At 35.1% G+C, this 13,576-nt stretch overlaps 1 protein-coding gene across 36 annotated transcripts in view; it reads right to left on the bottom strand.

Moving 5' to 3' along the window:
• The window catches only part of PTPN20 (protein tyrosine phosphatase non-receptor type 20), a 103,820-nt gene that overhangs the window by 55,149 nt on the left and 35,095 nt on the right, over positions 1-13,576 (bottom strand). For 34 of the 36 annotated variants that reach the window (XM_035267763.2, XM_054242865.2, XM_035267757.3 and 31 more), the window contains one exon: positions 11,031-11,143. The exons of the other annotated variants lie outside the window; for them this stretch is intronic. In XM_035267763.2, coding sequence (XP_035123654.1) covers positions 11,031-11,143 — 113 coding nt within the window. The remainder of the gene's footprint in view (positions 1-11,030; positions 11,144-13,576) is intronic. 36 annotated transcript variants of the gene reach the window in all.

The following is a 13,576-nucleotide window of genomic DNA, read 5'->3' as shown; positions in this document are numbered from 1 at the left end:
CTAGTTCCTGGAAAAGATCAATAAAATTGATATAGTCTCTAGCCAAAGTGATCAAGAAACACAGAACAAAGACGCATTTTACTAAATTTAAAAAAAGGGAGGTGATCAATTAAGATATTATAGACATTTAAAAAAAGTTAATAAGGGAATATTATGAACAACTCTAGTCCCATAAGTTAGACAATTGACATAAATGGGACTAATTCACTGAAAAATACCAACTGCCAAAGCTCATTTTGTAAAAAAAGAGAGACAACCTAAATAGTCCTATGTCAATTAAATAAATTGAATATTGTTATGGGCTGAATTGTGTCCCCTTCCCTAAAATACATATGTACTAAGTCCTAACTCTCAGTAACTCTGAATGTGATCATATATGGAGATAGGGTCTATAAAGTGGTGATTAAGCTAAAATGAAGTCATTAGAGTACCCCTTAATGTAATATAACTAGTATCCTTATAAGAAGATATTAAGACACAGATATACACAGAGGGAAGACCATGTGAAGACACAGAGGAAAGATAGCTATCTGCAAGCCAAGAAGCGAGGCCTCAGAAGAAAACAACCTTGCTGACATCTTGATGTTGGACTGCTTGCTTACAGAACCATGAGAAAATATTTTTCTGTTGTTCAAACCATCCATTCTTGGCTACTTTGTTACAGAAGCCCTAAACAAAACTAAAAACTAACACAAATATTTATTTAACAACCTCACAAATTTCATGTCTAGCTGTCCTCACTGGCAAATTTTACCAAACATTTAAGGAAGCAATATTACCAATTTTATACAAACTTTTCCAGAATACTAAAGAGGAGCAAACACTTCCCAACTAATTTTATAAGGGAAGCATTACTCTGATACTAAAACCAGAAAACGAAATGATGAAAAATAAAATAAAATAAAATTACAGATCAGTATCGGTCATGAACAAAAACACACACAAAAAAAAGTCTTCAGGAAAATACTAGCAAATCAAATTGTAAAACATAAAAACAGTAATACACCAGGACCAAGTTGGATCTATCCCAGGAATGAAAAGCAGGTTAGATATTTAGAAATCAACCAAAGTAACTCATCATATATCAACAGACAAAAAAAGAAAAATGATATGATCATCTCAATAATGCAGAAAAAGCATTTAACAAAAGAAAGAGTCCATTCATGATAACTCTCCTGGAAACTAGAATAAGAGGAAGGCTCCCTTAACCTGATAAATGGCATTCGCAAAAATCCTACAACTAATATTATACTTTATTATGAAAAAAGAATACTTTCCCCATAAAATGGAGAATCTGGCAAGGATGTCTATTCTCTTTCCTCTTAATCAACATTGTACCAAAGGTCCTAGCTAATGCAATAAGTAATAAAAAAGAAAAGAATATAAATCGTTCTACTATAAGGACACAAGTACACGAATGTTCATTGCAGCACTGATTACAATAGCAAAGACCTGGAATCAACCCAAATGCCCACTGATAATAGACTGGATTGGAAAAATGTGGCACATATACACCATGGAATATTATGCAGCAATCAGAAATGATGAGTTTGTGTCGTTTGTAGGGACATGGATGAATCTGGAGAACATCAAACTGACACAAGAACAGAAATTGAAACACCGCATATTCTCACTCATAGGCGGGTGATGAAAATTGAGAACACATGGACACAGAAAGGGGAGTACTAAACACTGGGGTCTATAGGGGGGAAAAGGGGAGGGCCAGTGGGAGGGGGAGATGGGGAGGGATAACCTGGGGAGAAATGCCAAACGTGGGTGAAGGGGAAAAGGAAAGCAGAGCACACTGCCATGTGTGTACCTGCGCAACTGTCTTGCATGCTCTGCTCATGTACCCCAAAACCTAAAATCCAATAAAAAATTAAAAAAAATTAAAAATAAAAAGAAAAAGAAAAAAATTCATATACATTGGAAAAGTAGAAAAATAAAACTGTGTTTATTTACCAATAACATGAGTATCTACATAGAAAAATTCCAAAAATATATTTAAAAGGTCATAGAATTAATGAGTGGGTTTAGGAAGGTTGAAGGACACATGGATAATATACAAAACCCAATCATATTTCTATCTACTATCAATGAACAGTAGAAGTTAAAACATTTTTCCTAAGTCCCATTTACAATAGCACCAAAACATATGAAATACTTGGATATAAATCTAATAAAACATATATACAATTCATATGTTAAGACTGCAGAACAACCAAACACTGATGAAAGACATCAAAGCAGACCTAAACAGATTGAGGAATGCTTCATCAGGGGAAACAACAAATCCATTGAACTGGAGGTTGAGAATGCCACAAGACCATTTTGGGCTTCTCATATGCTACTCAATCATCAGGGAAAGGGGGATAACTGCACTGCCTAGTGTGCTGGATTCTAAGTATTAAAAGAAACTGGGCAAAGGGTTAAGGAAGAATATTTCTGCACTGCAGGTGATTCTCTAGCATGTGTCAAAGTGATTAAAGTCAATGAAAAACTACAACCACCCAATCTAGGCAGAACTACTAATGGCTTAGATCTTCAGGGATGAATATTTGGGTCACCTATCAGACAAGGAACCACAACCAAATGAGATATTTGGTGAGCTGAAAGAGAATACCAAACAGATGCAAGATGGCAGATACAACCATGTGACCAGCTGCACAAATAAGGACATAATAGTTGTGAATTTTTCTTTTTTGATATGCATAATATATATATATATATACCATGTTTTTGTTTTCTTTTGAAAATATTAAATGGAATGTGAATCATTTACAGAAGAATATCATTCAAGACAAGAAAGAGACTTTTGGAGAAAGGGAGAGAATGTTTTTAGTTGTACACTGATTAGTTTTTTTTTTTTTTTTCTAGTGAGAGGGAATGTGGGAGAGACTGTGTGTGTGTTTAGCTACTAATATAACTTCAAAACTTTGGAGACAGAATGAGAATGTCTAAGGAGGGTTGTTGATTGGGAAGATTTCAGGGTAAAACACTTGTGTAAACTTTATAAGAAAACCCCAAGACTGATACTGCTTTTCAAAGTTTCTGGAATGTTATGTTTTCTTTGTATTTTTTTTCTTTAGAAAGGAAAGAAGAAAAAAATAGAAAAAAAAGGAGTGAAGGAGAGGAAGAGAGAGGAAGAAAAAGAGGGAGAGAGAACGGGAATATTGCTGTATTCTATAAATGGGTATTAATAATGGCCGATCAATATTTTGTGTATTTAAAGTGAAGAATGTATATTTTGTGTATTTAAAATGGAGAGCTCTATAAATATTTATTAAATTTACTTGTTCCGGATCTAAGTTCAAGTCCTGGTTGTCCTCATCAATTTTCTGTCTCGTTGAGTCTAAATCTCATTATGGGTCTTATGTATCTGGGTGTTAGGATCGTTAGTTCTTATTGTTGCATTGATCCTTTTACCATTATATCTTTGTTGCTTTGAAATCTATTTTATCAGATGTGAGAATTGCAACTCCTGCTTTTTATTTATTTATTTATTTATTTATTTTTGCTCTCCATTTGGTTGGTAAGTCTTTCTCCATCCCTTTGTTTTCAGTCTTTGTGTATCTTTGGATGTGAAGTGGGTCTGGATGCAGCATACCATTAGGTTTTGGCTGTATCTTTTGATTGGGGGATTTAGTCGATTTAAATTTAGAGTTACTGCCATTTGATGTTAACTGGCTATTTTATCCATTCGTTTATAGAAATTCTTCTTTATGTTGATGCTCTTTACTTTTTGGTATATTTTTAGAAAGGGTAATACTGGTTGTTCCTTTCTATGTATAATGCTTCCTTCAGAAGCTCTTGCAAAGCAGGCTTGGTGGTAATAAAATCTCTGAGTACTTGCTTCTTCATAAAAGATTTCATTTTTCCTTCAATTGTGAAGCTCAGTGTGGCAGGATATGAAATTCTGAGCTGAAAGTTCTGTTCTTTAAGGATGTTGAATATTGGCCCCCACTCTCTTCTGGCTTTTAGGGTTTCTGCTGAGAGATCTGCTGTAAGTCTAATAGGCTTTCCTTTGTGGGTAACCTGACCTTTCTCTCTGGCTGCCCTTAGTATTTTCTCCTTCATTTCAACCCTGGTGAATCTGACGATTATGTGCCTTGGGGTTGCTCTTCTTGGGGAATATCTTTGTGGTGTTCTCTGTATTACCAGGGGTTGAATATTGTCCTGCTTTGCTAGATTGGGAAAGTTTTCCTGAATAATATCCTGAAGAGTATTTTCCAGCTTGGATTCATTCTCTTCGTCACATTCAGGTACATAGTCCCACATTGTTTGGAGACTTCGTTCATTTCTTTTTATCCTTTTTTCTCTATTCTTGTCTTCTCATTTTATTTCATTTAGTTGGTCTTCGACCTCTGATATCCTTTCTTCTGCTTGATCAATTCGGCTATTCAAACTCGTGCATATTTTGCTAAGTTCTCATGTTGTGTTTTTCAACTCCGTTAGTTCATTTATATTCCTCTCTATATTGTCTAGTCTTATTAGCATTTTGTCAAACCTTTTTTCAAAGTTCTTAGTTTTACATTGGGTCAGAACAATTTCTTTTAACTCCCAGAAGTTTCTTATCATCCACCTTCTGAAGCCTACTTCAGATAATGGAACACAGTCCTTTTCCATCAGGGCTTGTTCCGTTGCTGATGAGGAACTGCAATCCCCTGTAGAGGAAGAACGGTTCTGATTTTGGGTATTCTCAGCCTTTTTAGACTGATTTCTTCCCTTTGTTATAAATTTATCCATCTGTCGTCTTTACAATTAGGTTTCTGAGCCGACGTCCAGTTTATTGATTCCCAGCACTGGAATCTGAGCAACCCACTGCACTGGCCAAAACAGCAGCAATAAGACTGATGGTGCTCTTCTGCCCGGGAATCTCTGGTCTGGCTTTCTTTTTGAGTCCGTAATAAGTGGCTCTGCCTTCCTGGAGCTCCAAACATCAGTCAGAAGGGGAACTAGTCCCGTTTACTCTGCATGAAGAGCTGCCACGCCGAAGCGCCAGCAAAACCGCTGCGCCGGCCACAAGAGTAGCGCTGGTAACCCATGGGGCTCCTCCACTGGGAATCTTCTGGTCCATGAGCGACGAAAATTCATCTGAAAGTGTGGCGTCCTCTCATTCTCTGCGCTTTCACTGGGAGCTACAATCCTGAGCTGTTAGTGATCAGCCATCTTGGATCCTTCCTCACTGATTAGTTTTATCACTGTAGATGCAAGCATAAGGTTGTCTTTATTTGGATATTAAGCAACATTTAGAAGGATGTGTATGGGTGCCAGGCTGATAAAGGGTGGACTCTGACAGCTTTATAAATATGTCGACATGGCTATGCTGGACCACATTTCCCAGAATTCTGTTTCTTGAATGTTTCCAGCTAAGATAGGGCACAAGCGAGGTTCTCATGTCAGATCTGGAAGTTGAACACGGGGTGGCAGCTATTCTGTGCTCAGATACTCTGTGGCTGATCACCTGACTCCCCTCATTCTATATGTGGAAGAAAGAAATTAAAATCACAAGTCCCCAATCCTACCTGAATGAATATAACTGCATGTCACTCAATCTAAATTTCAAATGAGTTTACACAGAAATGAACAAAATAATTTAAAATGCTCAATGTAGCAAAAACTTGCCCAAATAGCTACAAAAATTTACTTTTTTAAGAAATTAGAGGGAGGATTTTCCTTTCCAGATATATTTAGAATGATTAAGACTCAAAGCAGAATAATATAATATGTCCACAAGAACAAACAAGTCAATTAGTAAAAAAATTTAGAGAATAGAAAAAAAAATCAAACATTTTTGGAAACAATATGTGATAAAAGTATATATAAATTCATTTGGGAAATGTGGTTTACTTAGTGAATAGTGCTGGTATAACTGTCTAGTCATATAAAAAAAATACAGTTTTCTATCCCCCTACGATATTTAGCAATAAACTGCAGATAAATTAGTGATCTAAGTAAAATAAATGAATAAAAATTCTGAAGAAAATTTAGAGGAATATTTGTTATGTTTTTCCTGTAAAGAAGACCTTCTTAAACATTCTAGAAATTAAGAACGTTCATTAAGATCTCCTTTCTTAAGGTATAGAATTGAGGGTCACAATTTATAGCACATTTCTCAGACAGACAACATCTTAAGATTTCCAACTTGTGAAGATGCCTACAAATTAATAAGAAAAGAATGAACAAAGTTTATAAATATGCAAATCTAAGAAGTTAATAAACACATATTAAGATACTTGATCCTGGCTGGGCATGATGGTTCACACCTGTAATCCCAGCACTTTGGGAGGCCAAGGCAGGTGGATCATGAGGTCAGGAGTTCGAGACCAGCCTGGCCAATATGGTGAAACCCTGTCTCTACTAAAAATACAAAAATCAGCCAGGCATGATGACATGTGCCTGTAGTCCCAGCTACTCAAGAGCTCAGGCAGGAGAGTTGTTTGAACCCAGGAGGTGGAGGTTCCAATGAGCCAACATTGTGCTATTGCACTCCAGCCTGGGCAACAGAGCAAGACTCTGTCTTAAAAAAAAAAAAAAAAAGATACTTGATCCTACTAGCAATCAAGATAATGAAAATCTAAATAATGAGATGCTATTTTTAATCCATCAGATTAGCAAAAATTGGAAAATGGGTTATCTAATGATAACAAGAAGGTGGGAAAATTGAACCACCCCAAACACCTTAGGGTAACAATAAATTTCTCTAAGCTTTTGGAAAGGAATCTGGTATTGTCCATTAAAATATAAAATGAACATAAACTTTGATTTAGCAATCCTACTTTAGGGAATCTAACCAAAATCAAAGTACCAGTACATAGGAAGTACATGTAAAAATATATATTGCAGAAAAAGTCAGTTGGAGAATGGGTAAATATACTATGGTATTTCCATACAATGAAATGTTAGACAACTATTAATCCCATGTTAGAATACATCTTTATGTACATGATATAGTTTAAATAAAAAAAAACTAAGGTTATAGAGTTGTAAAGCACACATCAATTTTTATTTAAACTTTAAACAGAAAATGTTTTTATATCCTTGTGTATTCATAGATAAACTATTAATATTGGTTGCCTTTGAATCAGGATTAAAGATGATGGGAGCAAATTATTAACTTTTTCTCTATATAATCCTATATTGATTTTCATTAAACTTTAGTATATTTTAACTTTATAATTTAATTTTTTTCATTTTGGCTTTTAAATTTTTATTAAATAATAAATAGGTATAATATAATAGTTAAGTGAAATATCTTTAAGAAAAAGATACATACCCAATTTAAAACAGAACATTAGCCTTTCCCCTGATGTTCCTGTGGCCCCTTCCCAGGCTTCATTCTGTGTCCTCCTCCCTCAGGGAATAACTATTCTGAATTGTGCTATCATTCCTTTTGTTTTATTTACCCTTTATGCTGTTTTGCATATTTTGCAAATTTATATAAATTATTTTGTTTTAAATCTTTTTTTTGCTGAGACTGCATCTGAGTTTATTCATCTTCACATTATACAAAATACAATATCTAATTCATAAATGCTAGTGCTGACAGATACCTGAGTTGTTTGTAGTTGAAGTCTATTATAAACAAGCCCAGTAGGGACATTCTTGCATGTCTTCTGGTACAAAAGGTCAAGAGTTTTTCTAAGCTAAATAACCAGGAAGGAAATTGCTAGGACATAAGGTGTGTGCACATTAAAAAAAATACCAAATTATTTTCCAAAATGGTTTCCATCAAGCCACATACTCACCAATATCAACTATTATCACATTTTTAAAAATGGAAACAATCTAGTCAATGTAAATTATTATTTCACCATGACTTAATTTTCAGTCTCCTGATTCAAAATTAGGTTGAATCACTTTTTCATATTTTCTCTTCTGTGAAATGCCTGTTAATGTATTTTGCCCATTTTTCTATTTGGTTATCTTTTACTTATAAATAAGCAGTTCTTTATATTTTCTAGGCATTAATGCTGTGTCAGCATAGACCTCAGTAAGAGACCCCAGGAGGAGCCTAACCATAGTCCTAAACTGAAACTGAAAAGGAGGGTACTGAGAAAGAAAAAAGCAGTGTCTATCTAGTTTTCCCTAGGAACTGGCCTTACTCTAACAGCTAAGACATGGTAGTCCCTGTTTGCAAAGGAATGTGTTATTTTACTTTAAAAATATATTTATATTCAAAATTCCATGTCTGCCTAAATATAGAAAGCTAGTATGAGTATCACTTACACCCTAACAATACATACAAGTTGAAAAAAAACACTAAATCAAAATTTTATTGAATCCATCAGAGAGCTGAGATTGCAGGTCAACCAAGTAGTTTGAAATCTAAGGAAAGAACTCTCCTAAGGAGTGACAGGACACGAACACTGGCTCCCTGTGGCAGTTCAAGGGAGAAAAAGATACCAGGCACTATACAAATGGGAAAGAAGTATTCAGACATACAATGTAATGCACTGCTGATGGCTGGATGTGAGCCATTGTGACAGTAGAGAACAGCATAAAGCTATAGGCACAAAGAGAACCTGCACACATTTGCAGACTCAAATTCACAGACCTCCAACAGCTGCTCATAAGAAAGACTGAGAGCTGAGCAGGAGAGGGGAAGAACCAATCCCTCAGAAGGGTAAGGTTGGAGGAAGGGAGCTACTGTCATGGTAGAAAATGCATAAAGCCCCACTTAGACCTATTTACCCAGAACAAAAGTCTTACACTGAAGGAAGAGGAGCAACAATCCCTGCTGTGTATAAGTATAGACCCACTGCAGCTGGGAAAAGAGCAAACAAAGTCCCTCTATTCCTGGAGAAGGTGCAGAAAACAGTCTTGAGCCCAGAATTTGATGTCATTATTGTTACAAACCTCCTATCGCTACACGAAATGAAGAAGGAAACCTTCTCCACCGTGGACTTGCCAAAGGTATCAGGCAGAGTCTGGATGCCATGAGAAGGGGTAGTATCACTGACCAAGCCCGTCACTGATGACCTGCCCAAGGCCGAGAATGGAATAGGACAACAAAGAGTGACTCGGTCCTCCTTCCTGAGGCAAGCAAGCACCAGTCTACTGCTGGAAGATGGGCAAAAGGAGAGAGAGCCCTTCTCAAGCATAGGCCTAAAGCTGAGGATGAAATAGAAAGGCAAAAAAAAAAAAAAAAATCTTTAGCATCCCAGCTGCCACCCTGCGCACAAGTTAAATCTTAAGGAATTCTAAGCCAATTCTAAGTCTAAGCCAAACGACAGCAACACAAAACCAAAATCCAGTTCGTGTCCTAAATGGCATAGCAGAGGAATAGGCATGACTATTTCTAGGCATAAATTCTATTTACTTCAGTCTCTTTTTTTCTACATCCAGTACCAACACTCAATCAAATACACAGACACATAAGGAAGATGCAGCAGCTGCAACAACAGAAACCAGTGTCAAAAAACAAGGCAATCATGGAAAAAAATATCAGCAACAACCCATCTGTCAGAGTTATCCAAGAGGGAATTTTAAATAACTGTCATTAACATCTTTAAGCTCTCATGAAAAATTCAGACAAAATGCATTAGCAACAGAGACAGATTCTGTAGGAAGATGTCAAATGGAAATGTTGTACATAAAAAACACTATATACTTTCAATGGGTTCATTAGTAGACTCAACATGACCAAGAAAGGAATCAGTAGACTTGAAGATAGGTTGACAGAAATTACCTAACTGAAATACAAAGAGTAAAAACAGTAGGAGGAAAAAAAAAGTTAAAAAAGCCACCAACAATACTAGTACAGCATCTTTGGAATACAGTTTGTCTGTGACACATTTATGACCCAGAAATCCCACTCCTAGGTATTTACCTTAAAGTAATGAAAACTTATGTTTACACAAAGTTTGTGATTATCTATAGTACTTTTATCCATAATTGCCAAAATCTGGAAACCACTCAGTGTCCTTCAACTGGTGAAAGGAATACTATTCAATAAAAAAGAAATTAAATATTGATAAATGCAATGACACAGATGAACATCAAAAGAATTATGCTAAGAAGTTGGGCTCAAAAGTCTACATATTTATGATTCCATTTATATAATGCCTTGAAAAAGCCAAAAGAGAATGAAAATAGATTACTGGTTGGTAGGCACTGGGTTAAGAGTGGACTATAAAAAGTTACAAGAGAAATTTATGGGGAGATAGAAATGTACTATACCTTGATTGTGGTGGTAAACCTTGGTCAAACCTCACAGAACCATATGCTAAAAGGATGAATTTTAGTGTATGCCTCAGTTTAATTAAGCATGTTTTAATTAAAAATTATGCCTCATTTTATAAAAGCATGGTCTTATAAACTATTTTTGTATGACATCTGCATTTTAATAATTGCATAATGTGATATTGTCTTAATTGGGTTTGATATTTTTCATATGAAGTCATGAGAGATGTTTTCAACATTTAAAGGGATGTTGGCTATGGATGACCTCTAAGATCCTCTCCAACTCCAAGGTTTCTGAAGTGTGCATGTGATCTCCCAAGTTAACAAACACAAATTTTATGAATACATATGTATACATATATAGATTAAGTATATATTCATAGTTCTAATTACCTTTATATTTATATACATGTAAATACATATACACAAAAAGTTCTGAAATATTCTTTAGTGTTATAATTTGTTAGACATATTTATTTTTTCCCATTATAAACATGATAATTTATAATCCAAAAATGTTATTTTATTTATAGAGCATATATTGTGCAATGAATTTTTTAAAAAGAAATTGGTTAGCAGGTTATATTTCAAATATATAAAATACGTAGCTTTTAAAAACATGGATTTTACAAAACTGACATATTTAATATGTTAAAATACTTGAAGAAAGGGCAGAAATTTAATATTTTGAATATGGAGTGTGGGGCATTTTTTTATTTTTAAAAGAAACTCCTAGAAAACCATATTTTCCCATTTTTTGAAGACTTTCGTAGCTTTTTCCTTCACTTGTATTAGAAATATGTAATATATTAGAGCCTCTTCAAGAAAATAGGATGACATCATACCAGAAAGCAGAGGGGAGGCAGCCTGTGAGGGCCCTGCACCCTCCTCATCCTCAGTGCTCCACCTGTCTCTTCTGAGGTGGCCTCTGGCTGTCCACATGCTAGAATTTCCATCACTAGAAAAGAAATGTATAATTTGCCCATGGTTTCAAAGAATAGGTACATTTCAGAAATACTTTCTAATCATCTTTATTGATTATTTAATTGACATTCACTTCCATTTCAATCCAGCCACCCACTCCCATTGTCATCACCTGAAACTGGCCAACTTCTGAGATAATTCCATAATCCCAATGTCTGATCATAAACTCCATCTCCTCCACTTCTTTTACCTTGCAAACTAGTCACCTCAGATCCATCTGCCTTAGCTTCTGTGGATGGATCCACCTCAGATCCATCCACCTTACCTTCTCCCCTCCTTTACCTAGGCTGTGGGAGGGAAGCACTGGAGTTGCTGGGCTTTCTAATATCGGCAGAGAGCCATTTGGAAAACACCAGCATGTCCCTGGTTGGTTTCCTGTACCACTCTTCCATGGCAGCTAATTCCAAGCCACCATCCTCTTGTAGTCCTAATCTTAATACTCTGCCTTAGTAAAAATTTAGCTTCTTCTAGAAAATGCAAGCCAGAAAATAGAAATTCTTTATCTTTTTAAACGTTTATTTAGATTCATCAATATCTTTGATATTCCTTGCTTTCGGCCCACTCAAAATTCATCCTTCTATGTTCTTAATTCCATTCCTTCCGCCTCCTCTGAGGTACTTTACTATGACTTATATTTTCTTAAATATACTATTAATCTCTCCCTATCTACACATTCTTTCATATCATAAAAATACTCAATTTTCTCTATCTTAAAAATAGGAAACAATTTAAACTCTGTCTAGCTACTAATTATGAACAGATTTTTCAAATGCTAACCCATACCCACGTTCTGTTTCCTTTCCAACCTCTCCAAAGTCAACTGACTCGCTAACACTATCTACTTGGCTCTTGTACTTTCATTTGCAACCCTACCTAGCAAAGTCCTAATTTGACTGAAGCATCTAATCTTCAATGTTTTGAGAAAATTCTTCCTAAAATACACATTTAATTATACCTGCCCAACCAATATCAGGATAAATCAAAGCCCCTTATCCAACACGTAAGTTTAGGGTAGGGCACACATGCCCTACAACTCTTGGCACCTAATATTTCTCCCCATTAGTAGACATTTTCACAACTCCTTACCTTGCTCAAACTTCTTCCTCTTGCCTGAAATGTTCTTCTCCTTTACACCCTATTTAATTAAATCCCAAATTCAACTAAAATATCTTCTTCAAAGAAGCTTGTGGGAAACTTCCCTTATGCATAGTTCTCAGTCTTCTGTACCCACTATCTTTGGATTTTAACTCTAAAATAATATTTACTACATTGTACTTCAATTTGACTTTTATATATCTGTTTCCCTAATTAAACTGTGAACTAAAGAGCAAGAAATATGTAGTAGTTTGTATTTGTGTACAGTGCTGAGTATATCACAGAATCTCAAAATGCCTTTGGAATTACTATTACTTGTTTATTTAATGAAGTGCATTAAATAAACAAATTAAAGTTGTTCATACAAATTTGATACATATACACATACAAAAACACAACATAAAGAATATACACATTCTTATATATTGCTATTCCGTAGAGTATAGCTAATATTACTGATAAATTTCCAAGGAAATATGGCTTAATAAAATGTTTCCTCATCTGATGTTTTTGCTTATAACACCTAAATTTGAATATTTTGTTAGCATGAAAAATTAGGTTTCTTTCATTTTCCTAAATTTGCTCTTCTTCGGGTACTTTAAATTTTTTAAATATATGTGGATTAAAGATTTAAACATGAGACCTAACACTATAAAAACTCTAGAGGAAAACCTAGGCAATACCATTCAGGACATAGGCATGGGCAAGAACTTTATAACTGAAACACCAAAAGCAATGGCAACAAAAGCCAAAATAAACAAATGGGATCTAATTAAACTTGAGAGCTTCTGCACAGCAAGAGAAACTATTGATAGAGTGAACAGCAACCAACAGAATGGAAAAAAAAATTTGCAATCTACCTATCTGACAAAGGGCTAATGTCCAGAATCTGCAAAGAACTAAAACAGATTTACAAGAAACAAAAACAACCCCATCAAAAAGTAGGCAAAGGATATGGACAGACACTTTTCAAAAGAAGACATTTATGTAGCCAACAAACATGAAAAAAAGCTCATCACTGGTCATTAGAGAAATGCATATCAAAACCACATTGATATACCACCTCATGCCATTTGGAATGGGGATCATTAAAAAATTAGAAGACAACAGATCCTGGAGAGGATGTGGAGAAACAGGAATGCTTTTACACTGTTGGTAGGAGTGTAAATTAGTTCAACCATTGTGGAAGACAGTGTGGTGATTCCTCAAGGATCTAGAAATAGAAATACCATTTGACCCAGCAATTCCATTACTAGGTCTATATCCAAAGGATTATAAATAACTCTATTATAAAGACACATGCACACATATG

The sequence above is a fragment of the Callithrix jacchus genome, chromosome 12 (genome assembly GCF_049354715.1).
Source record: "Callithrix jacchus isolate 240 chromosome 12, calJac240_pri, whole genome shotgun sequence".
In the NCBI taxonomy this organism is placed as follows: domain Eukaryota; kingdom Metazoa; phylum Chordata; class Mammalia; order Primates; family Cebidae; genus Callithrix; species Callithrix jacchus.
This window is presented reverse-complemented; position numbering and strand designations above follow the sequence as displayed.